At 40.6% G+C, this 24812-nt stretch overlaps 1 protein-coding gene across 3 annotated transcripts in view; it reads left to right on the top strand.

Annotated features, from left to right (window-relative positions):
- LRRK2 (leucine rich repeat kinase 2) overlaps positions 1 to 24812 on the top strand; it is a 649887-nt gene that overhangs the window by 82606 nt on the left and 542469 nt on the right. For 2 of the 3 annotated variants that reach the window (XM_053716587.1, XM_053716586.1), the window contains exon 2: positions 23930 to 24127. In XM_053716587.1, coding sequence (XP_053572562.1) covers positions 23992 to 24127 — 136 coding nt within the window. In that variant the 5' untranslated portion in view covers positions 23930 to 23991. Of the gene's footprint in view, positions 1 to 23929; positions 24128 to 24812 lie in introns of those variants that run through there. The other variant, XM_053716588.1, reaches the window with a different exon arrangement.

Here is a 24812-nt window from a genome sequence, read left to right as displayed (position 1 = left end):
TGCTATGTTTACACAGCTTGTCCTCAATGCCAAAATGTTTAAGGATAGGTGTGCCTACCACAGTCTAAATTGAATTTTTAAATTGCTGATGTAAGTACAATGTAAATCCTTTAACAAGATTTGATACACTCAAGCTGTATAAGTGGATCATCTAAAACCAATTAAAGGGTTCAACATGTTTGAGTAACATGAGCCTTTAATGATTTCTGTCTGTCTGAATAACCTAATTCATGTGTAAAGAATATATGAAAAATAATTGATGTAAATAATTATTTGTCTTTATGATGACAATGTATGTATTAAAATCTTTTATTCTGTTGTGTAATTATCCTTAATATTAATTTTTATTTTATTTTAGGCTGTGACTCAGCATGGCTCATGCTAGAAGGGATAGCAAGAGTAGAGCAGGCCGTGTTGAGGAACGCAGCTGTCCTGAGAGGGATGAACGACACCATGCAGGCCCAGCTCCGGGTTCAGGACTTGACTCTGCGTGAAATTATGCAATTACGTTCAAGGCCTGAATCTGGAGCTGGACATGCACAGGACAATGAAGAGGATGACCAGTAAGTGGAGGATCTGGATATGCTCCATGGTGGCAGATAATAATCCTCTGTCCACATGTTGAATTTGTATTTATATTGTTGCCATTTGGCCTTTTTATCAGTTTTTTGTTGTGCCTGTTGCACTCTTTTACCTTGTCATGTGTCTCCAATGAGGCTATGCTGGCCCTTGGCAACTCTCTTCATGGACTGTGATGCACTGTGTTACCTTGCCATGTGTCTCCAATGGGGCTATGCTGGCCCTTGGCAACTCTCTTCATGGACTGTGATGCACTGTGTTACCTTGTCATGTGTCTCCAATGAGGCTATGCTGGCCCTTGGCAACTCTCTTCATGGACTGTGATGCACTGTGTTACCTTGCCATGTGTCTCCAATGGGGCTATGCTGGCCCTTGGCAACTCTCTTCATGGACTGTGATGCACTGTGTTACCTTGTCATGTGTCTCCAATGAGGCTATGCTGGCCCTTGGCAACTCTCTTCATGGACTGTGATGCACTGTGTTACCTTGCCATGTGTCTCCAATGGGGCTATGCTGGCCCTTGGCAACTCTCTTCATGGACTGTGATGCACTGTGTTACCTTGTCATGTGTCTCCAATGAGGCTATGCTGGCCCTTGGCAACTCTCTTCATGGACTGTGATGCACTGTGTTACCTTGCCATGTGTCTCCAATGGGGCTATGCTGGCCCTTGGCAACTCTCTTCATGGACTGTGATGCACTGTGTTACCTTGCCATGTGTCTCCAATGGGGCTATGCTGGCCCTTGGCAACTCTCTTCATGGACTGTGATGCACTGTGTTACCTTGTCATGTGTCTCCAATGAGGCTATGCTGGCCCTTGGCAACTCTCTTCATGGACTGTGATGCACTGTGTTACCTTGCCATGTGTCTCCAATGGGGCTATGCTGGCCCTTGGCAACTCTCTTCATGGACTGTGATGCACTGTGTTACCTTGTCATGTGTCTCCAATGAGGCTATGCTGGCCCTTGGCAACTCTCTTCATGGACTGTGATGCACTGTGTTACCTTGCCATGTGTCTCCAATGGGGCTATGCTGGCCCTTGGCAACTCTCTTCATGGACTGTGATGCACTGTGTTACCTTGTCATGTGTCTCCAATGGGGCTATGCTGGCCCTTGGCAACTCTCTTCATGGACTGTGATGCACTGTGTTACCTTGTCATATGGCTCATATATTCCTTATTTTTACAAGATTATTTATAAACGTTGTGTATGTTTTCTTACATACTAATAAAATAAATTTTATTTCACAAATCTTTGTCCTCATTCTTCCTGTTATTTTTTGCAAGCTCTAGTTTATGTTGTTTATCCTTAAAGGGACCTAACAAATCTATTTGTTATAATGAAATCATATATGTAAGACAATAGTAAATGACTGTAAGATTAACATCTCCAATGTAATCTTATTATTTGTGTTTATATTATTTTCTCTTAGCTCTATCATTGCCTGATTATGATTAGCAGAGTAATTTCTTTATATATGTATATATATTTTTGTATTTGTGTATATATGTATATTTAAATGTTCATATCCATGTGTGTATTTATAAACTCTGCATGAATTGATGCACCTTTACCAAATGATCTGAGTATTGATACAATGATATAATCCCTGTAAAGTGTTCATTTTATTTAAATAGTATTGACTATGTGTATGCTCTTTTTAAAAACAAAATAATGTCCCTTTAAGTGATGTTGATCACTATTGTAAATGAATGTATTTCCATTTGTAAAGCGTTTTTGTCCTTTTTACAAGAACAAGGACATATAGTTTTATTAATAAACAATCTTATTGTAATGTTGACAGCACCTGTATTTCATTTTCAAATCTATATTATTGTCAAAGTGTAACCAAATCAATCTCTGTGTGTAATACAAATAATGTAGATGATGAATATTAGTTAACTAATATGTTAACAAAATACATCTCCTCCCATATATGGCTATAGGTAGGCTGACCATAATTAAACTTGAATAAATGACACGTTTAATCAATACATGTATAACTATTGTTATTCAACAACAATCCAAAGATATCTTAAAACATCAATGGCATATGTATTTCTCATGTGTATCTTTTAAATGTTAAAGATATACACCATAGCTATAGTTCAAGGGACAGTCAAGTCCGAAAAGATGATTCATAATTTGGTGACATTCCTAGATAGCAATCTACACACATACTAGTTCCTAAAATATAAATACGTTTCTTAATGATATGCCAAGATGTCACTGAGTCCTTGTATTGTCTGCGGTTTTTCAGCGATCTCGGATGCGCCATGTTGCTTAAGACGTCACCTGCCAGGCTGTCCAATGATTCCTTGTATTGACTGACGTTCTTACGTGATCAGGAATATGCCTTTTATTGGATTGCGTTTTGACGCGATCAAGGATGCGCCTTTTTTTTTTGGGCGTTCTTACGTGATCAATAATGTGCCTTTCATTGGATGGCGTTCTTACGTGATCAAGGAAGCGCCATGTTAAGACGGCACATGTAAAGTTAAAAAAACGTGTGATTGGATTGCGTAGTCCCGCAATATTTGTGCACGTTAAAAACGTTTGTGACTGCATGCAATTTTAAAAAGCTTGCGAATATGTATTATTTGCATCATGTTACATTGTTGACCCGTAGCTGATAAAGACCAACACATTCTCTTTTGCTGGATGTCTGGTTGAATCAACGAACGAAAGCAAAATGTTTTCATGCATAGGATATTTCTAGGCAAGTGCAAATCTCTACAGTCCATGTTTAATATGTTTGTCAACAATGTTCCTTTTTCTTAAAAATTAATGTTGTGTTTAATGTTGAACATATCTAATTAATAAATATGCGCTATTGTGTTTGAATAAAGTAATCAATATGCATTTATCATATGCTAAATATATGATGCCGACTTCTTCTAAATGTAATTTCGTTGTAGATTTTATGAAAGGTTCATTAGACACTCACATTATAAATAAAAATATTTGATTTTGTCTCTAGTTAGATAGTCCATTGTTTAACCAATAGGTTTATTTTGTCTTGTGTTGTAAGAAAATGTAAGTAATTTTCTTACTCCTCGCAAAGCCAATGAGTTTCATGTGAGTACCATCTCCAGCTTTGTCCAGTTTGTGTAAAGGTTCTTTTCATATGTTAATGATGGGGTATTGTGTTTTACGGTTGTAATGGTGGTTCATCTATATTTAAAATATAGCTAACCCTATTTTATTTGCAAGTGTTTGAAGCTTTTTAATATTGCTATCAGTATATGTTAATCTTGTTGTTTGTAGTAGTGTCTATTACATACAGTTATGTAAAAAATATAGGATACTGTCCCTTGAATGCAAATGTTGTTTTTTTGTATCATGTATGAGATCCACATAGTTTAATCTTCAAATATATTTTTGTTAGCATATTTCACCCCCCCACTCCTAAAATGACTTTAAACCATATTCATTGTTAAAATAAAAATAGTTACAATAAAATATTAACACAATAATGTCTCTTAAAGAAAATAGACTTTATTTAACACGTCAATATAAATGTGATTTTCAAATATTTTTTTTGACAAAGTACATGTAGATATAGCAACAAGCTTAAAATGTGTTAGCATATGTAATGTTGTTAAAGGGACAGTTTCGAAAAATTTTTTTTTTACATTATTCGAAAAGTCAATTCTGTAATAACAAGGATATCAAATGTTTCTCAACAATTGAACATTTGCTATCTAAATTTGCTATCTAAACCTATGAGGTTGGTGTGCTCATTTCTTAAATCTTGAAGAGTGCTTGTAATCATTATACAATTTGAGCACTAGAGGGCATTTGGATAGCATTTGTATATGTAAAATCTTGTGCTCATACAGCATATTATTGACCATGTATTGATCATTGATATCTAAAATGTTGTTATGTCAGAACAACAAATAAGTGGTCATTTTTCATAGTCATAGATACAAGGGTAAGCACATAAGTCACACATGTATTTCTCCATGTTTTGTTGTTTCAAACTTTATAATGCGTAATACAGTGTTTTCTTTGTAATCAATAATTTTCTGACTGTCCCTTTAAGCTGTGTTATTGGCATTCAAACAGTAATATGCCATCATGGATAATTGTTATGGTAATTTAGTTAGCGATTCGGGAAACAGTTTGGACATCACATCACAGAAACCAATCAATATCATGAACAAGGATAGGTATGTGATGATGTGGTTTTCACACACTTATAACCCACACTCTGCAAAGAATCTTCCTCCATGGACCCGGTCCCATAGAAGTCGATTATATACAGAGTGTGGTCCACAAGTGTATGAAAACCACATCATCACATACCTATCCATTACCCAAAAAAAAAAATTTAAGATGGAAAAAAATACTTACTTCCTCTTCCTTCCCCTCTTCCCACGGGGCTGAGGCTCTGGGAGAGGCAACTGCCGACTCCGAAGAGTCCTCCTTGGAGCTGTTGTGGGAGGAGTGGAAGGAAGAGTACTGGGACGACCAAGGTGAGGAGTAGATGGCTGAGGAGGAGGAGGAGAAGATGGCTGAGGAGGAGGAGGAGAAGATGGCTGAGGAGGAGGAGGAGTAGATGGCTGAGGAGGAGGATGAGATGGGCCGGCAGGAGGAGATGGCCCAGCAGCAAGAGGCCCAGCAACAAGAGGCCCAGCAACAGGAGGTAGACCAGCATGCGCCTCCCGGAAAAATGTGAACATTTCCTGATGAAGATTGAACATTCTTGTTTGTCCTTCTTGTATTGTATTCAGTATACTGATTATTTCGTTTTGGCCTTGAATTATTTGATTCTGCCCATCAAGTATTCTGCGTCGTCCTTCTATGTTTTCTATCCGGGAGGTACGCATCTGGTCTATGTACTCCAGTAGAACCCGCACCTCCGCTATTTCTTCTTGTTGTGCCTGTTGAACCCGTGCACGGCGGGGTGCCCGTGCACGGCGGAGTGCGGGTCTTTGAGGGACCTCGGGTTCCGCGGGTTCAGCGGGATCCTCCTGTGCTTCCGGGGCCTCTTGATCATCTCCCGTGCGCTGTTCGTCACGGGGGGCCTCTTCCCTCCGAAGTGGGAATTCCTCACCACCACTCTCATCCCGGGGAGATGCAGGAGGCTGTGCTGCCTCGTCCCCAGACTCTGTATATTAAAAAAAAAAGAAAAAAAGAAATGTATATATTAGCATATTTGCAAATAAAGGTTTAAATGACTTAGCTTACGATACAATTACAAATGCAGAATCATGAATCCACTTTGAAATCTAACAAACAATCAATTCTATTTCCGCTTTTTCTAAACAGTGTTTGTGATATCTGGTCAATGTGAATGTTTTTGCGTTTGTTTTCAGTCTGTTTAAATGCACACCTAACCTATAGCCTAGATACTGATGTAACCGCTAAGTAATAGAATGCGTGTAAACAGCGTAATAGCATTAATCGGATCCTTAACACATGAAACCCAATGTTTTATCTTTCATGATTTATAAGCATACATTTAGTATCAACTTTCGAATGTACTTTTGTTATCTAATTAGCTTCATTCTCTGGATATTCTTTGCTGAAAAGCATATCTAAATATGTTTATAAGATTCTGATTGTTAGCTGAATATAGCTGCCTCCTGTGATAGTTTCACCGTGTGCATGGCTATTTCTTCATTAAAATATATCTCAAGAATGAATCAAATTATGTAATATAAGTACATTTGAATGTTTTGTCAAATTGTATTCGCTACCTCAATCATGAAAGTAAATGTTTGCGTATAGTGTCCATTGAAATACATTCGTATGTGAAATTATTGTTCAATGAGCTTACCGTCAGATGAGAGTGGCAGGTTCCCGGTATCGATTCCTCCGATACCGACTACTTCCACCTCGGAGATGCTGGGCCGCAACATTTCCTCCCATCTGCAGTACTCCATTTCAAGGGCAGGGCCGCCACCGGTCCCTGCGGCATGTCGGGCCTCCAGGCTTAACTTTTTTTTAAGTTCAAGTTTACAGTCCCGGTACCGATGTTTGATGGAATCCATATCCCGGTTCCGGCCACCCACTGCATTGACTGCATTCCGAATCTCGTTCCAGAGCCTCCTCCTGTCAGTCGGGGTAGTCTTCTTCTCAATAACAAACACTCCCACTAACGCTCACTAACTACCACTAACTGACGCTCACACTAACAACTATCACTAATAACTCCCACTAACTCACTCACGCTCCCACTAACAGACTCTCTCCCACTCCCGCTAACTCCCACTAACTCCCACTAACTCACTCACTCTCTCACGCTAACACTACCAACTGACTATCTCACGCTAACACTACCAACTGACTATCTCACGCTAACACTACCAACTGACTCTCTCACGCTAACACTACCAACTGACTCTCTCACACTAACACTAACTCACTCTCAAAAATTCGCAAAATCTCTATTCTTAAATCTCCAAAGACCCACCAGCAACACAGTCAAAGAAGCCCTGCTTGTGTGGTGCTTATATACCCTGTGTAAATGTTTAATGATGTCCCAATTTCCATTGTAATTAGTGTTCAGGTGTGCTTTATTAGCAATTAATATTATTGCAATGTGTATTAGGTGTGTTAATTTGCGCATGCTCATTTTGAGTTGGTATTTGTGGAATGTGTAGAATGCGATGATGTCATAGTGGTCGTTTTCTCTAACATTGTCCAATAGTATTCTTTTTAAATGTGAATTTGCGATGGTGTGTTCTTCGTGAAGTGTTGTATATGTATGTTTTTCATAATATATAATGATATTGAATGCGATTTTTTTTTTTAGTGTATGTATATATTTTTTAATCCTTGTTGTTATTGTGCGATTTTCCGCATCTTAAAGTATATGCGTATTCCCCGTATAAATAGTATTAAAACTTCCCCCGCTTGTGAATGTGTAATGCTTGTGTGCTTTGTTGATTGATTGATGTTGTGACATTTGCGGCGTGTTATTGTTGTGCATGATGTGGTATGCGTCATATGACCGAGCTGTGCGTATTCTCGCGAGATCGAGTGTTATGTAAAAAAAGCTATTTTTTGCCTTTCCCATTGATCTCTATGGGAGACTGTCTAACGCGGGCAGGATTACGCGTGTGACATACACGCGTTAGGAGCATCGTTAGATGGTCTTATATTAACTCTAAATACCGGAGTCAAACAATGACGTGCGTTAGACATAAAACACGCGTGGCGTTAACAGCCCATCTACCGCCGAACTCTAAATCTAGCCGTTGGTTTGTTGCAGGTTCACAGTGCATATTATTATAAAGAGCTGTATGTCAGTAATTAGCAGAGCAGCACAGGTGAAAGTTAAGTTTAAGGCATCAATTACTGTTTGAACATATATTGGAGAATCACAGGAAAGCTTTTAATTGAACACATAGATGCAGAGTTCAGAATATGTTAACATATATTTGCAGCAGGATATTTCAGCAATGACAACTTGTAGCAGAGAAATAGTTATAAAGTTCTGAGTAGGATGCTGTTGTAATTAGAGAGTGATGATAACCAAAAGTATGCTTGATTTATAATAAAGTTCTGAGTTTGTTAAGTAGCAGTGTCCAGGAAACAGAAAATGGAATTATTTGGATACTTGCGATTTGATGATTTTAGGCATTGGAATAGAAAATGCTGTAGGTTGAAATAGTTGGTAAATTCATACAGGAAACAGTCACAGACCTCTGTTGTTCAGGATCACAACTTCAATGTTAATGCAAGGCACATTAGACCTGAGAAGGCTTAAAAAGAGGCTGAGGTAATCAGGTGCATGAATGATTAATGAGGCAGGCAGGCAAGCTGAATGTGAATACTGCCCAAATGCAGCAGTCAGAGAAGGATTTCTTAAAGGGATAGTGACATTAGGCTGAGATATGTTACATAAGCAATCAGTGTTGATGAGTTTCACTGCCTGCTTTCTCTCACTCAAGTCCATGTTAGGAGCGCTGCTATAAGACTGTCACACTTGAGAGGCTGTGTTCTGTTCCACAGCATGGATCCTGGAGGTAAGATCATTTCAATCTTTACACATAAAATGCTATAACAGGGTCACAGTGTGGCTCCTTTATACCTTGATAGGATCCAGGGTTAATATCCTCTGAAGGGGGTTTATTGAACAGTTGGGGTTAATTAATCAGTGTTTTATTTACATGCTGCTTTGTGTGATTTTTTCCTGGGCTGATAGACTGTGTTTTTGGCTGGAACAAACAGGTTTCACTTTTAAGTTTCACTTTCGTTTTTGAAAATGTTGCACAGCTTGTATTACTTGTTGTTCTTGTAATAACAGGGGGTCTATGTTCATTTACTCCATTCTAGCTGAGACTTGAAACTGAGGAGAGCGTTTCCTCTGTTAACTGTGTGGGTCTAAGAGGTGGTGAGTGCCCCAGCCTTTGGGAGTATAACGGTGCAGTTTTCTATAATAAAAAAACGTTTTTATTTGTGTCCTTCTGTGGGTATAACCTAAGCTATGTAGGACTCTTGACATGTTTGAAGGTACTCCTTCTGTACTAAATCATACCTGTTTATACTGTGAAGAGGCCGTGGTTTTCCCGCAGACTCATTTATGTTCCACATGCCTTAACACCGTTATAAAGTCTAAAAAGGGAGACAAGCCGTCTAAGACTCTTAGTCCCTCTGAGCCATCTACCTCTCAGGACTCGGCGTCCTGTGAGATTAATTCCTTTCTACATTATCCACTACACATGCAGTTCCCCATAGCACATCTAATCCTCCATCCGGAGGGGGCCTTCTGCCTGCGGACTTTGCCGTGCAGTTACAAACAGCAATGTCTGCGGCCTTCAGTGCATTACCACGCTCTAACCAACACAAGAGAGAGGTTAACCAGAGCTTTCCTGACCCAGAGTCATCTAAATATTTTTTTGATTTAGCTATTATGTCCCACTTATCCGATGATGAGTTAACCTCTGTAGCTTCAGATGGTGAACTTTCTGGGTCGGAGTCCTTAGCATCTAAGCCTCCTGCTGCAGAGGAACCGTCCTTTAGCTTTAAAATTGAGCACTTGCGTTTTTTTATTAAAGGAAGTTCTGTCTACGTTAGAGGTTCCAGAGGCCGCACTGCCTGAAGAACCTATAATACCTAAATTAGACAGAGTTTACGAAGACAGGAAAGTTCTTTTGGCTTTTCCAGTGCTGGTTAAGATGGCAAACATTATTAAGAACGAATGGGAAAGAATTGGTTCTTCCTTTACCCCCTTGTTTACTTTTAAAATGTTGTTCCAGGTCCTGGACTCTCAACTGGATTTGTGGAGCTCCATTCCTAAGGTGGATGGTGCTATCTCTACGCTTGATAAATGTACTAATATACCTCTTGAGTATAGTTCTTCATTCAGAGAGTCGATGGATAAGAAAATGGAAACCTTTCTGAGAAAGATGTTTCAACATACGGGATTTTTGTTTAAACCGGCGGCTGCAGTTGCAGCGGTTGCTGGAGCGGCTACCTACTGGTGCGACTCTGTCGGAATTCATTGAGGTGGAGTCTCCCCTCGAGGATATACAAGACAGAATTAAAGCTCTCAGAATTGCTGATTCTTTTTTCTGTGATGCGAACATGCAAATGATTTGCCTAAATGCAAAGGCCTCTGACTTTGCGTTCCTAGCCTGCCGGGCGCTCTGGTTGAAGTCTTGGTCTGCGGATATGACTTCTAAGTCCAGACTCCTTTCTCTTCCCTTCAAGGGAAAGATTTTATTTGGTCCAGGCCTGGACTCCATTATTTCTATGGTTACCGGAGGCAAGGGTGTCTTCCTACCACAAGATAAGAAGAACAAGTCTAAGGGACGACAATCTTCTAATTTTCGTTCCTTTTGTTTTGACAAATCCCAACTACAACAATCCTCCTCCAAGCCCGAGCAACACAAGAAGCCGGCTCAGTCCTGGAATAAGTCCAAGCAGAATAAGAAGCCTGCAGAAAACAAATCGTCATGAAGGGTGGCCCCCGATCCGGGATCACAACGTGAAGGGGGCAGACTGTCTCTTTTTGGCCTAGCTGCTGCTCCAAGAATCTTTACAAAGTTTCTGAAGGCTCTTCTAACTGTTGCCAGAACTCAGGGTATTGCAGTAGCCCCATACTTGGACGATATTCTGGTGCAAGCACTATCTTTTCGTCTTGCGGAAGAATTCTCGGAGTCCCGTCTTCTTCAATCACATGGATTGAAGAAAAACTTGGAAAGGAGTTCTCTTATCCTAAGTACCAGGGTTGAATTCCTGGGTACTATAATAAACTCCATATCCCTGAGAATATTTCTAAAAGACCAGAGACGTTGCAAGCTAACTTCGGCATGTCTTGCCCTCCAGACCTCCTTGAGTCCCTCTGGGGCTCAGTGTATAGGGTGATTGGTCTCATGGTGTCCTGCATTGACATTCCTTTCTCCAACATTGGTGTGTCCGGTCCACGGCGTCATCCTTACTTGTGGGATATTCTCTTCCCCAACAGGAAATGGCAAAGAGTCCCAGCAAAGCTGGTCACATGATCCCTCCTAGGCTCCGCCCACCCCAGTCATTCTCTTTGCCGTTGCACAGGCAACATCTCCACGGAGATGGTTAAGAGTTTTTTGGTGTTTAAATGTAGTTTTATTCTTCTATCAAGTGTTTGTTATTTTAAAATAGTGCTGGTATGTACTATTTACTCTGAAACAGAAAAGGATGAAGATTTCTGTTTGTAAGAGGAAGATGATTTTAGCAGACAGTAACTGAAATCAATTGCTGTTTCCACACAGGACTGTTGAGATGAAGTAACTTCAGTTGGGGGAAACAGTTAGCAGTCTTTTCTGCTTAAGGTATGACTAGCCATATTTCTAACAAGACTGTGTAATGCTGGAAGGCTGTCATTTCCCCTCATGGGGACCAGTAAGCCATTTTCTTAGTTAAACATAAAAGAATAAAGGGCTTCAAAAAGGGCTTAAAAACTGGTAGACATTTTTCTGGGCTAAAACAATTGCTTTACTAGGCATATTATGCAGATTCTAACTAATTATTGGTATTATAATCTTGGGGAACGTTTAGAAAAACGGCAGGCACTGTGTTGGACACCTTTTTCAGATGGGGGCCTTTCTAGTTATAGACAGAGCCTCATTCTGGGACTGTATAGGGGTTAAATGTAAAAACGGCTCCGGTTCCGTTAATTTAAGGGTTAAAGCTCTGAAATTTGGTGTGCAATACTTTTAATGCTTTAAGACACTGTGGTGAAATTTTGGTGAATTTTGAACAATTCCTTCATACTTTTTCACATATTCAGTAATAAAGTGTTTTCAGTTTGAAATTTAAAGTGACAGTAACGGTTTTATTTTAAAACGTTTTTTTGTGCTTTGTTGACAAGTTTAAGCCTGTTTAACATGTCTGTACCATCAGATAAGCTATGTTCTATATGTATGAAAGCCAATGTGTCTCCCCATTTAAATTTATGTGATAATTGTGCCATAGTGTCCAAACAAAGTAAGGACAGTAATGCCACAGATAATGATATTGCCCAAGATGATTCCTCAAATGAGGGGAGTAAACATGATACTACATCATCCCCTACTGTGTCTACACCAGTTATGCCCACACAGGAGGCCCCTAGTACATCTAGTGCGCCAATACTTATTACCATGCAACAATTAACGGCTGTAATGGATAACTCCATAGCAAATCTTTTATCCAAAATGCCTACTTATCAGAGAAAGCGCGATTGCTCTGTTTTAAACACTGAAGAGCAAGAGGACGCTGATGATAACTGTTCTGACATACCCTCACACCAATCTCAAGGGGCCATGAGGGAGGTTTTGTCTGATGGAGAAATTTCAGATTCAGGAAAAATTTCTCATCAAGCTGAACCTGATGTTGTGACATTTAAATTTAAATTAGAACATCTCCGCGCACTGCTTAAGGAGGTGTTATCTACTCTGGATGATTGTGACAATTTGGTCATTCCAGAGAAATTATGTAAGATGGACAAGTTCCTAGAGGTTCCGGTGCCCCCCGACGCTTTTCCTATACCCAAGCGGGTGGCGGACATAGTAAATAAAGAGTGGGAAAGGCCCGGCATACCTTTTGTTCCCCCCCCTATATTTAAGAAATTATTTCCTATAGTCGACCCCAGAAAGGACTTATGGCAGACAGTCCCCAAGGTCGAGGGGGCGGTTTCTACTCTAAACAAACGCACTACTATTCCTATCGAAGATAGTTGTGCTTTCAAAGATCCTATGGATAAGAAATTAGAGGGTTTGCTTAAAAAGATTTTTGTACAGCAAGGTTACCTTCTACAACCAATTTCATGCATTGTTCCTGTCACTACGGCAGCGTGTTTCTGGTTCGAGGAACTAGAAAAATCGCTCAGTAAAGAATCTTCGTATGAGGAGGTTATGGACAGAGTTCAAGCACTTAAATTGGCTAACTCTTTTGTTTTAGATGCCGCTTTGCAATTAGCTAGATTAGCGGCGAAAAATTCAGGGTTTGCTGTCGTGGCGCGCAGAGTGCTTTGACTAAAGTCTTGGTCAGCGGATGTGTCTTCCAAGACAAAATTGCTTAACATTCCTTTCAAAGGTAAAACATTATTTGGACCTGATTTGAAAGAGATTATTTCAGACATCACTGGGGGAAAGGGCCACGCCCTCCCACAGGATAGGTCTTTTAAGGCTAATAATAAGCCTAATTTTCGTCCCTTTCGCAGAAACGGACCAGTCTCTAATTCTGTATCCTCTAAGCAAGAGGGTAATACTTCACAACCCAAACCAGCCTGGAAACCAATGCAAGGCTGGAACAAGGGTAAGCAGGCCAAGAAGCCTACCACTGCTACCAAAACAGCATGAAGGGATAGCCCCCGATCCGGGACCGGATCTAGTGGGGGGCAGACTTTCTCTCTTTGCTCAGGCTTGGGCAAGAGATGTTCAGGATCCTTGGGCGCTAGAAATAGTTTCTCAAGGTTATCTCCTGGAATTCAAGGAACTACCCCCAAGGGGAAGGTTCCACATGTCTCAATTATCTTCAAACCAAATAAAGAGACAGGCATTCTTACATTGTGTAGAAGACCTGTTAAAGATGGGAGTGATACATCCAGTTCCAATAAGAGAACAAGGAATGGGATTTTATTCCAATCTGTTCATAGTTCCCAAAAAAGAGGGAACATTCAGACCAATTTTGGATCTAAAGATCCTAAACAAATTTCTCAGGGTACCATCGTTTAAAATGGAAACTATTCGAACGATCCTACCTACTAGCCAGGAAAATCAATTTATGACTACCGTGGATTTAAAGGATGCGTACCTACATATTCCTATCCACAAGGAACATCGGCAGTTCCTAAGGTTCGCTTTTCTGGACAAGCATTACCAGTTTGTGGCACTTCCATTTGGATTAGCCACTGCTCCAAGGATTTTCACAAAGGTACTAGGGTCCCTTCTAGCGGTTCTAAGACCAAGGGGCATTGCAGTAGTACCTTACTTGGACGACATCCTGATTCAAGCGTCGTCCCTGTCAAAAGCAAAGGCTCATACGGACATCGTCCTAGCCTTTCTCAGATCTCACGGATGGAAGGTGAACAAAGAAAAAAGTTCTCTGTCCCCGTCAACAAGAGTTCCCTTCTTGGGAACAATAATAGATTCCTTAGAAATGAGGATTTTTCTGACAGAGGTCAGAAAATCAAAACTTCTAAGCTCTTGTCAAGTACTTCATTCTGTTCCTCGTCCTTCCATAGCGCAGTGCATGGAAGTAATAGGATTGATGGTTGCAACAATGGACATAGTTCCTTTTGCACGAATTCATCTAAGACCATTACAACTGTGCATGCTCAGACAGTGGAATGGGGATTATACAGACTTGTCTCCGACGATTCAAGTAGATCAAAAGACCAGAGATTCACTCCGTTGGTGGCTGACCCTGGACAATCTGTCTCAGGGAATGAGCTTCCGCAGACCAGAGTGGGTCATTGTCACGACCGACGCCAGCCTAGTGGGCTGGGGCGCGGTCTGGGAATCCCTGAAAGCTCAGGGTCTATGGTCTCGGGAAGAGTCTCTTCTCCCGATAAACATTCTGGAACTGAGAGCGATATTCAATGCTCTCAGAGCTTGGCCTCAACTAGCAAAGGCCAAATTCATAAGGTTTCAGTCAGACAACATGACGACCGTTGCATATATCAATCATCAGGGGGGAACAAGGACTTCCCTGGCGATGAAAGAAGTGACCAAGATAATTCAATGGGCGGAGGATCACTCCTGCCACTTGTCTGCGATCCACATCCCAGGAGTGGAAAATTGGGAAGCGGATTTTCTGAGTCGTCAGACATTCCATCCGGGGGAGTGGGAACTCCATCCGGAAATCTTTGCCCAAATAACTCAATTATGGGGCATTCCAGACATCGATCTGATGGCGTCTCGTCAGAACTTCAAGGTTCCTTGCTACGGGTCCAGATCCAGGGATCCCAAGGCGACCCTAGTAGATGCACTAGTAGCACCTTGGACCTTCAACCTAGCTTATGTATTCCCACCGTTTCCTCTCATCCCCAGACTGGTAGCCAGGATCAATCAGGAGAGGGCCTCGGTGATCTTGATAGCTCCTGCGTGGCCACGCAGGACTTGGTATGCAGACCTGGTCAATATGTCATCGGCTTCACCATGGAAGCTACCTTTGAGACAGGACCTTCTTGTTCAGGGTCCATTCGAACATCCGAATCTGGTTTCCCTCCAACTGACGGCTTGGAGATTGAACGCTTGATTTTATCAAAGCGTGGGTTTTCAGATTCTGTAATAGATACTCTGATTCAGGCTAGAAAGCCTGTAACTAGAAAAATTTACCATAAAATATGGAAAAAATATATCTGTTGGTGTGAATCTAAAGGATTCCCATGGAACAAGATAAAAGATTCTATCCTTTCTACAAGAAGGTTTGGAGAAAGGATTATCTGCAAGTTCTCTGAATGGACAGATCTCTGCTTTATCTGTTTTACTTCACAAAAGACTGGCAGCTGTGCCAGATGTTCAAGCATTTGTTCAGGCTCTGGTTAGGATCAAGCCTGTTTACAGACCTTTGACTCCTCCCTGGAGTCTAAATCTAGTTCTTTCAGTTCTTCAAGGGGCTCCGTTTGAACCCTTACATTCCGTAGATATTAAGTTATTATCTTGGAAAGTTTTGTTTTTGGTTGCAATTTCTTCTGCTAGAAGAGTTTCAGAGTTATCTGCTCTGCAGTGTTCTCCGCCCTATCTGGTGTTCCATGCAGATAAGGTGGTTTTGCGTACTAAGCCTGGTTTTCTTCCGAAAGTTGTTTCCAACAAAAATATTAACCAGGAGATAGTTGTACCTTCTTTGTGTCCGAATCCAGTTTCAAAGAAGGAACGTTTGTTACACAATTTGGACGTAGTCCGTGCTCTAAAATTCTATTTAGAGGCTACTAAAGATTTCAGACAAACATCTTCCTTGTTTGTTGTTTATTCTGGTAAAAGGAGAGGTCAAAAAGCGACTTCTACCTCTCTTTCCTTTTGGCTTAAAAGCATTATCCGATTGGCTTATGAGACTGCCGGATGGCAGCCTCCTGAAAGAATCACAGCTCACTCCACTAGGGCTGTGGCTTCCACATGGGCCTTCAAGAACGAGGCTTCTGTTGACCAGATATGTAAGGCAGCGACTTGGTCTTCACTGCACACTTTTGCCAAATTTTACAAATTTGATACTTTTGCTTCTTCGGAGGCTATTTTTGGGAGAAAGGTTTTGCAAGCCGTGGTGCCTTCCATTTAGGTGACCTGATTTGCTCCCTCCCTTCATCCGTGTCCTAAAGCTTTGGTATTGGTTCCCACAAGTAAGGATGACGCCGTGGACCGGACACACCAATGTTGGAGAAAACAGAATTTATGCTTACCTGATAAATTACTTTCTCCAACGGTGTGTCCGGTCCACGGCCCGCCCTGGTTTTTTAATCAGGTCTGATGAATTATTTTCTCTAACTACAGTCACCACGGTATCATATGGTTTCTCCTATATATATTTCCTCCTGTCCGTCGGTCGAATGACTGGGGTGGGCGGAGCCTAGGAGGGATCATGTGACCAGCTTTGCTGGGACTCTTTGCCATTTCCTGTTGGGGAAGAGAATATCCCACAAGTAAGGATGACGCCGTGGACCGGACACACCGTTGGAGAAAGTAATTTATCAGGTAAGCATAAATTCTGTTTTTGCTAGGTTCCATCTCAAACCTTTACAACTGTGCATGCTGAGACAGTGGAACGGCGATCATTCAGATCAGTCTCAACAGATTGTATTAGCCGGTCTAGAGAATCGCTCTCTTGGTGGCTCTGTCCAGATCATCTGTCCCGAGGGACATACTTCTTAATGCCATCCTGGGAGATTGTGACTATGGATGCAAGCCTATCTGGATGGGGAGCTGTTTGGGGTGCCTGGATGTCAAAGGGGTTGTGGACTCAGGATGAGTCCTTACTCCAGATCAATATTTTGGAACTTCGGGCAATTTTTAAGTCCTTGAAGGCTTGGCCACTTCTGGGTTTGTCCCAGTTTATCAGATTCCAATATAATATCTCAGATTCTGGAGTGGGTGGAGGCTCACAGCTGTCAGTGATTCACATTCCGGGTGTGGGCAACTGGGAGGCGGATTTTCTCAGCAGGCACGCCTTCCATCCAGGGGATGGTCTCTCTATCCCGAGTTGTTTGCAGAGATATGCAGCAAGTGGGGTACGCCGGAGATAGATCTCATGGCGTCCGGTCTCAATACCAAGCTACCCAGGTATGGTTTAAGGTCGAGGGATCCCCAAGCGGATCTAATAGATGCACTCGCAGTGCCCTGGAGGTTGAAACTCATATATATATCTTTTTCCTCCGTTACCGCTTCTTCCTCGAGTGGTGGCCCGCATCAAACAGGAGCGGGAATCAGTAATCCTGATTGCTCCATCGTGGCCATGAAGGACGTGGTTCGCGGATCTATTGGGGATGTCCTCATCTCCTCCGTGGAAGTTACCTTGTCGCAGAGACCTGCTGATACAAGGTCCAGTTGTTCATCAAAATTCTCTGACTGCGTGGCGATTGAACGCTTAGTCTTAGCCAAGAGAGGTTTCTCTGAGAGTGTCATTGATACTCTTATTCAAGCTCGTAAATCTGTTACTCAGCGTATCTACCACAAGGTGTGGAGGACCTACTTATTCTGGTGTGAAGAGCGTTGTTTTTCCTGGCACAGAGTTAAGGTTGCCAGGATCTTATCTTTTCTCCAGGATGGGCTGGAGAAGGGCCTTTCTGCTATTTCCCTGAGGGGACAGATTTCGGCCCTTTCGGTTTTATTGCACAACAGACTAGCTGAGCTTCCAGACGTGCAGTTCTTTGTTAAGGCTCTGATTAGGATCAGACCTGTGTTTAGATCTGGGGCTCCTCTTTGGAGCCTAAATCTTGTTCTTCGGGGTTCACAACAAGTTCTGTTTGAGCCTCTGCTTTCCGTTGACATTAAATTGTTATCTTGGAAGGTTCTCTTTTTATCGGCTATTGGTTTCTGCGCGCAGAGTTTCTGAGATCTCTGCTTTGCAATGTGAGCCCCGTTATCTGATTTTTCTTCATGCAGATAAGGCAGTTTTATGTACTAATTTTTTTTTCCCTAAGGTTGTTTCAGATCAATCAGGAGATTGTGGTTTCTTCCTTGCGTCCTAATCCTTCTTCATCGAAGGAACGCTTACTTCCCAATTTGGAAGTGGTTCGCGCCTTGAAGTTCTATCTTCAGGCTACTAAGGAGTTTAGACAATCCTCCTCTTTGTTGTCTATTCAGGGATGCGTAAAGGGTAGAAGGCTACTTCGACTTCCCTATCTTGGTTAAGGAGTGTCATCCGCTTAGCTTATGAGACAGTGGGACATCGTCCTCCTGAGTGGATAACGGCTCATTCCACTAGAGCAGTGGCTTCCTCTTGGGCCTTTAAGAACGAAGCCTCTATGGATCTGATTTGTAAGGCGGCTACCTGCTCCTCCTTACATACTTTTTCAAAACTTTACAAGTTTGATGTTTTTGCTTCGGATGAAGCAGCTTTTGGGAGAATAGTTTTGCAGGCTGTGGTGCCCTCAGAATAGGGTCCGCTCTCTTCCTTTTTGTTCCCTTCCGTTATTCATTCAGTGTCCTCTGGAGCTTGGGTATAGTTTTCCCAACAGTAAGGAATGAAGCTGTGGACTCTCCCTATCTTAGGAAGAAAAACATAACTTATGCTTACCAGATAAATTCCTTTTCTTCTGGATAGGGAGAGTCCACGGCCCCCACACATTTTTCTTGTCTATGGACGGTCCCCTATTATTTATTTTATTCTTCTGGCACCATTTATACCCTAATGTTTTTCCTACTTCTTCTTGTTCCCTCGGCAGAATGACTGGGGTAATGAGGAAGTGGGAGGGATATTTAAGCCTTTGACTGGGGATTCTTTGCCTCCGCCTGGTGGCCAGGAGTTGTATTTCCCAACAGTAAAGAATAAAGCTGTGGACTCTCCCTATCTGCAAGGAAAGGAATTTATCTGGTAAGCATAAATGATGTTTTTCATGCATATCTGCTATTACTTGCTTCCGTTCTGAAATTTATTTGACATATTCCTTTCTAAAGAACTCACTAATTAAAAATTAAATTCCCACCCAAAGAAAATTTATATTATTATTCTTGCTGCTATGAGCCTTTCCAGTTATTTTCATAGGATTTTGGATCTTTTTATTGCTGGTTTCAATGAATTCCTGCATCTTGGATTTTGGAAACAAGTCCCCAGGCAAAGTATGACTTTATTCTGCAGTTATGCAGCACATTAACGTCATTAACTGGATTTTTGCCTATACTTTTCATTTCATGTTCCACTCATAACTGTGTTAATTCACACAGTTCAAACTCATGTTTTCAGAGCTAAGAGCAGAATTGTGCCAATTATACTTGCATTGCATATTGTTTCTTATGTTCCTTATTAAAGGGACTGTAACGTCAAAATTAAACTTTGATTATTGAGAGCTTGCAACTTAAAAAACAAAAACATTTTAATTTACTTTTGTTATTAAATTTGCTTTGTTTCTCTCATTTTTTGAAAAGTAAACCTAAGACTGTACAGTGGCCGTTCACATGGCCTTACCATAGACATGTGCACCCTCCTGAGCTCTTATGAAATCTACCTAGGTTTATTCTTCAACAAAGGGAATTTGATAATATTTTGCTACATTTGGCTTGCAGCTGACATCTTTGGCATTCCATATATGCACATCCCTACTGTGTATATAGATTTGCAGCAGAACAATGGGATTAAGGTCTTTTTTTTTCAACTCTATGAGGTGTGTTATCTACGTAGAAAACCTGAAAAACCAAGCATCTGTAATAATATTTTCTAAATAGAGAAAAGGATCAACATAATGTTACAGAAACCTCTGTTAGAGCATGACATTGTGAAAAGATTAATGGAATTTATTTATCAAAAAATGTCAACATTTTAGCTATGAATATGCAACCTCATGCTACATAGTTAAAAACAAATCCTTATTTCAGGATGAGAAACCTTTGCACTATAATGTATTTTATATAAAATATATATTTAGATTGCGCTTTCCTCAGATTGCATTTTATTAAAAAAATAATAATAATTGAAATAAAAAAAATATGGATTTTAATTTATCCACCTGGCGCGCTATAATATTCATTCAAATTTCATATAATATTTAATTTTTCCTAAAATAATAGTTTATTGCTATCTTTAGGATCAGCTATGCTTCCTGTGAGGCTGTATTTGTTTTCTCATGGAAAAGCTAAAATATAAGCAGTAATTATCTTTATTTATAGGAGCAAACCAGATGGTCTCTGACTTTGTCCTTGTCTGCAGAACTTGTATCAGTTATTATTTTTACATCACATCTAGTAGTGCATCACTTATCATTATTACATCACTTATTATTATTACAGCACATCTAGTAGTGCATCACTTATCATTATTACAGCACATCTAGTAGGGTATCACTTATCATTATTACATCACTTATTATTACAGCATATCTAGTAGTGTATCACTTATCATTATTACATCACATCTAGTAGTGCATCACTTCTCATTATTACATCATATCTAGTAGTGCATCACTTATCATTATTCCATCACATCTAGTAGTGCATCACTTATCATTATTACAGCACATCTAGTAGGGTATCACTTATCATTATTACATCACATCTAGTAGTGCATCACTTATCATTATTACATCATATCTAGTAGTGCCTCACTTATCATTATTACATCATATCTAGTAGTGCATCACTTATCATTATTATATCACATCTAGTAGTGCATCACATATCATTATTACAGCACATCTAGTAGTGCATCACTTATCATTATTCCATCACATCTAGTAGTGCATCACATATCATTATTACATCACATCTAGTAGTGCATTACTTATCATTATTACAGCACATCAAGTATTTTATTATTAATATTCTTATGATTTTTTTTGTATAGCACCTCCAAATTCCGTAGCGCTGGGTGCAATGATACGGGTATACAATGACAAGGATTTGTGATAAAATACAAAACATAACAAAACTAAACAAATCTAGTACAGGAGGAAGAGGGCCCTGCTCAGGAGAGCTCACATTCTACAGGTTTAGGGTGCTGAGACATAAGGTTGGGGGTAGCTTGTCACATGGATTGTAGTTGCAGCAGTGCGTCAGGCAGTTCATGTATTAGTTTGGTTAGGATCTATCTATCTATCTATCTATCTATCTATCTATCTATTGGGTACTTGTAAAACGCAAACTAATCACCCGTGAGGGTCTCAAGGCGCTATGGGAGGGGGAAGAGGGGGGCTAAGGGAAGACGATTCAGTCGAAGAGCCAGGTCTTGAGGTCCTTCCTGAAGTTTGTAAGGGAGGTGGATTGTCTGAGGTGCAGCGGGAGGGAGTTCCATGACCTTGCTGCCATATAGGAGAAGGATTTTCCTCTAGCTGTTTTTTTCTTGATGCGGGGGATGACTGCAAGTGCTTGGTCGGCAGAGCGGAGTTGTCTGGAGGGGGTGTAGAAATTGACACGGTGGTTGATGTATTCAGGACCGATGTTGTGGAGGACCTTGAATGCATGGGTTAGGAGCTTGAAGGTGATTCTCTTGTTGACGGGAGCCAGTGTAGGTTCCTTAGGTGTTCGGTGATGTGGTTTTGGCGAGGGATGTTTAGGATGAGTCTGGCTGAGGTGTTCCGGATGTGTTGTAGTCGTTTCTGGAGCTTGATAGTGGACCCGGCGTAGAGTGCATTGCCGTAGTCCAGTCGACTACTGACGAGGGCGTGGGTGACAGATTTTCTAGTTTCGGTGGGGATCCACTTGAAGATTTTTCGCAGTAGGTGGAGTATGTGAAAACAAGTCGAAGAGATGGCGTTGACTTGGGGGTCCATGAAAAGTGATGAGTGATGAGGATGAGAGTTGGAGGAGAGATGGTAAGCCTCTCTGAATAGGTGGGTTTTCAAGGAGTGTCTAGAGCAATACAAGTTTGGAGATAGTCTTATGGAGCGGGGTAGAAGGTTCAAGAGGACATGGAGCATCACGTGAGAAGTCTTGGAGACGGGAGTGGGACGTAGAGATAACAGGAGTGGAGAGACGTAGGCCAGAGGTTGATTGAAGAGGACGGAATGGGGGAAAATTTCATGATGAGAGAGGAAATATAGTTGGGAGTTAGACTGTATATATGGTACACATGAACTAGTGCTGTCTAGCTGTAAAAAACTGTCAAAATGAGATAAGAGGCGGCCTTCAAATGCTTAAAAATTAGCATATGAGCCTACCTAGCTTTCAAAAAATATACCAAGAGAACAAAGCAAATTTGATGAAAAAATTGGAAAGTTGTTTATAATTACATGCCCTATCTGAATCAGGAAGCTTAATTAATGGTCCATTTTATCTGCTGTGGTGTATTAAATTGTTTAGATATAGCGCTTTTAACTTTATTTGTCACTTAAAATAGCTGCTTTTGTGGTTGTATCCTAATCTATAATGAATATTTCAGAACTTAAAGGGACATGAAACACATTTTGTTTTGTTTTTAGGATTTAGAAAGAGTTAGAAATGTAAACAACTTTACAATTTATTTCTGTTATCAAATATGCTTCATTCTCTTGGTAATGTTTGTTGTTGTTGAAGGGTAGCAATGTATTTTTGGAAACTAGCTGAACATATCAGGTGAGCTAATGAAAAGAGTCATGAATGCGCAGCCACCAAATAGCAGCGAGCTTCCAGTTATGCATTGCTGCCCACGGGTTTACCTATGTATGCTTTCAACAAAGGACACCAAAAGAACAAAGCTAATTAGATAATAGAAGTACATTGTAAAGTTGTTTAAGATTGCATGTTCTGTCTGAATCATGAAAGAAAAAAAAGTTTTATTTTTGTGTTGTTAAAGGGATCTACTGAGTTGCTCAGGCAGCCCACGTCAGAACACTGTTTTGCTTGCGAGGTGACGTTTTCACCTCTTTGCCAATAGCCGTGCTGTAAATCCAGCTTGTCTCCCTGTGGTTTCTGATTTCCTGCATGCTATTTGCTAAGAGATGGAAACGTCCCCTCTCAAGCAAAACAGCGTTCTGCCGTGGGCTGCCTGAGCAGCTCAGTGCGGCAACGCTTGGAACAAATTAAGGAGCTTTCAGCATGAAGTATTTTATACTTCATGAATGAAAGTCCCCTTTATTTGATTCAATGGTCAATCCTAACGTTTCACAAACCCTAGGATTGACTTTCACTTTAAGTATTGGCTATAGAAAAACTATGTAAGCAAGGAGGTTTAGAATAAATGACACTCCCAGATCATAAATGGTTTATTTCCTTTGTTCTCTCTAAGTCCCCAATGATCTACAGCTCTCCACACTGATTAAATTATCTAACAAGTCTCATTAGTACTGTGAGGTGCCTTGAATAATTTTAGAAAGGGAAATTTTAGCTTTGCAACTATTTATCTAGGTGTGCAGAATTCTGAATGTGAAGGAGAGACACATATGTTGCTAAAAAAAAAAGCCTTTAAAAGATTTTGCATGAATTCTGTCCATGCTGGTGAGTATTTGATCATCACAGTGTATAGAGAGAAAAGATAAGGAAGATTTTCTGTAAATATAAATATAAGCTTATGAGGTCTGGTCTGCCTGGAAGCTCAGCCTATTAGGTTAGGTTGTGGTTTCAATTTGCAGACAGTGATTTCATATACAAAAATATACCTAAAGGAGCAACTTCCCATATCATTTAAACTCGGCAGTGGAATAACATCTCACTGTAAACACATTAAATGGAAAATGTTTACAGTACAATGTCCCATTAATGTGTTTATAGTGCAAAATATATCAATTATTGGTTTTAGTGCTCCAGGAATCCAGCCCACATCTTGTGATTTGTCTTTTCAAAATAACACTTTAATCTCATTTTATTTCATAGGACAAATTGAATGATGACCATTCTGACTAACAGCCTGCAAGAACTTTCTAAAATTAGACACCATGTCTAATGTAGATCAACTGGAAGAAAATGTCAAAAAACTTCTTGTACGTCTACAAAATGTTGAATCAGGCAAACAGATTGAAACACTAGTCCAGATATTGGAGGACTTGCATGCTCACACCTTTTGTAACAATGGTACGTATGGATATGGCCAGTTTTATGTGTATGTGTATGTGTAGGACCTTTTTAACCCCTTCATGCTGGGTCTTATTTGTCTATATCGGTACAAAGTTCCGATGTAAACAAATAAGTAAAAATTGAAATCACGCGATTGTTCATGCAATCGCGTTATTTCAATTATGAAAAACGGGTCACGGAGGAGTGACTATGATGCTAGGCATGCCCTCCAGCCCGTGATACCAGTTAGGAAGCCGTTATGGCTTCAGTACAGCCAAATGACTAGGACGTTCCATGCCGTCCTAACGCCTCTAAAGCCCAGCGCAGTTAGGACGGCATGGAACGTCCTAACAGCGAAAAGGGGTTAATGGGCATACCAACCAGCTTATTTTACTGACTGCCTGGCTAAAAGTTAAGCCAGTATTAAGCTAAAATTAGCTCATACTAAAATGTTTTATTGTCTATTGAACAAATTATCATTCAATGGATGTATGTTAAATTATGCAATAAATATGTGCTTTGGATAGCAGAAAATGCTATAATGTTAGATAGTATTACACCGCCCCCACCCAGCTACTTCATAATGCCACCTTTCATTTTGTAAGGGGATGTTCTAAAATCTCAGTGCTAGGGGTCGACCGATTATTAGGGCAAATCGGTATCGGCCAGAAACTTATCTATATTACCGATATGGAGCAAATCA

This window comes from Bombina bombina, chromosome 6 (genome assembly GCF_027579735.1).
Source record: "Bombina bombina isolate aBomBom1 chromosome 6, aBomBom1.pri, whole genome shotgun sequence".
NCBI lineage: Eukaryota > Metazoa > Chordata > Amphibia > Anura > Bombinatoridae > Bombina > Bombina bombina.
This window is presented reverse-complemented; position numbering and strand designations above follow the sequence as displayed.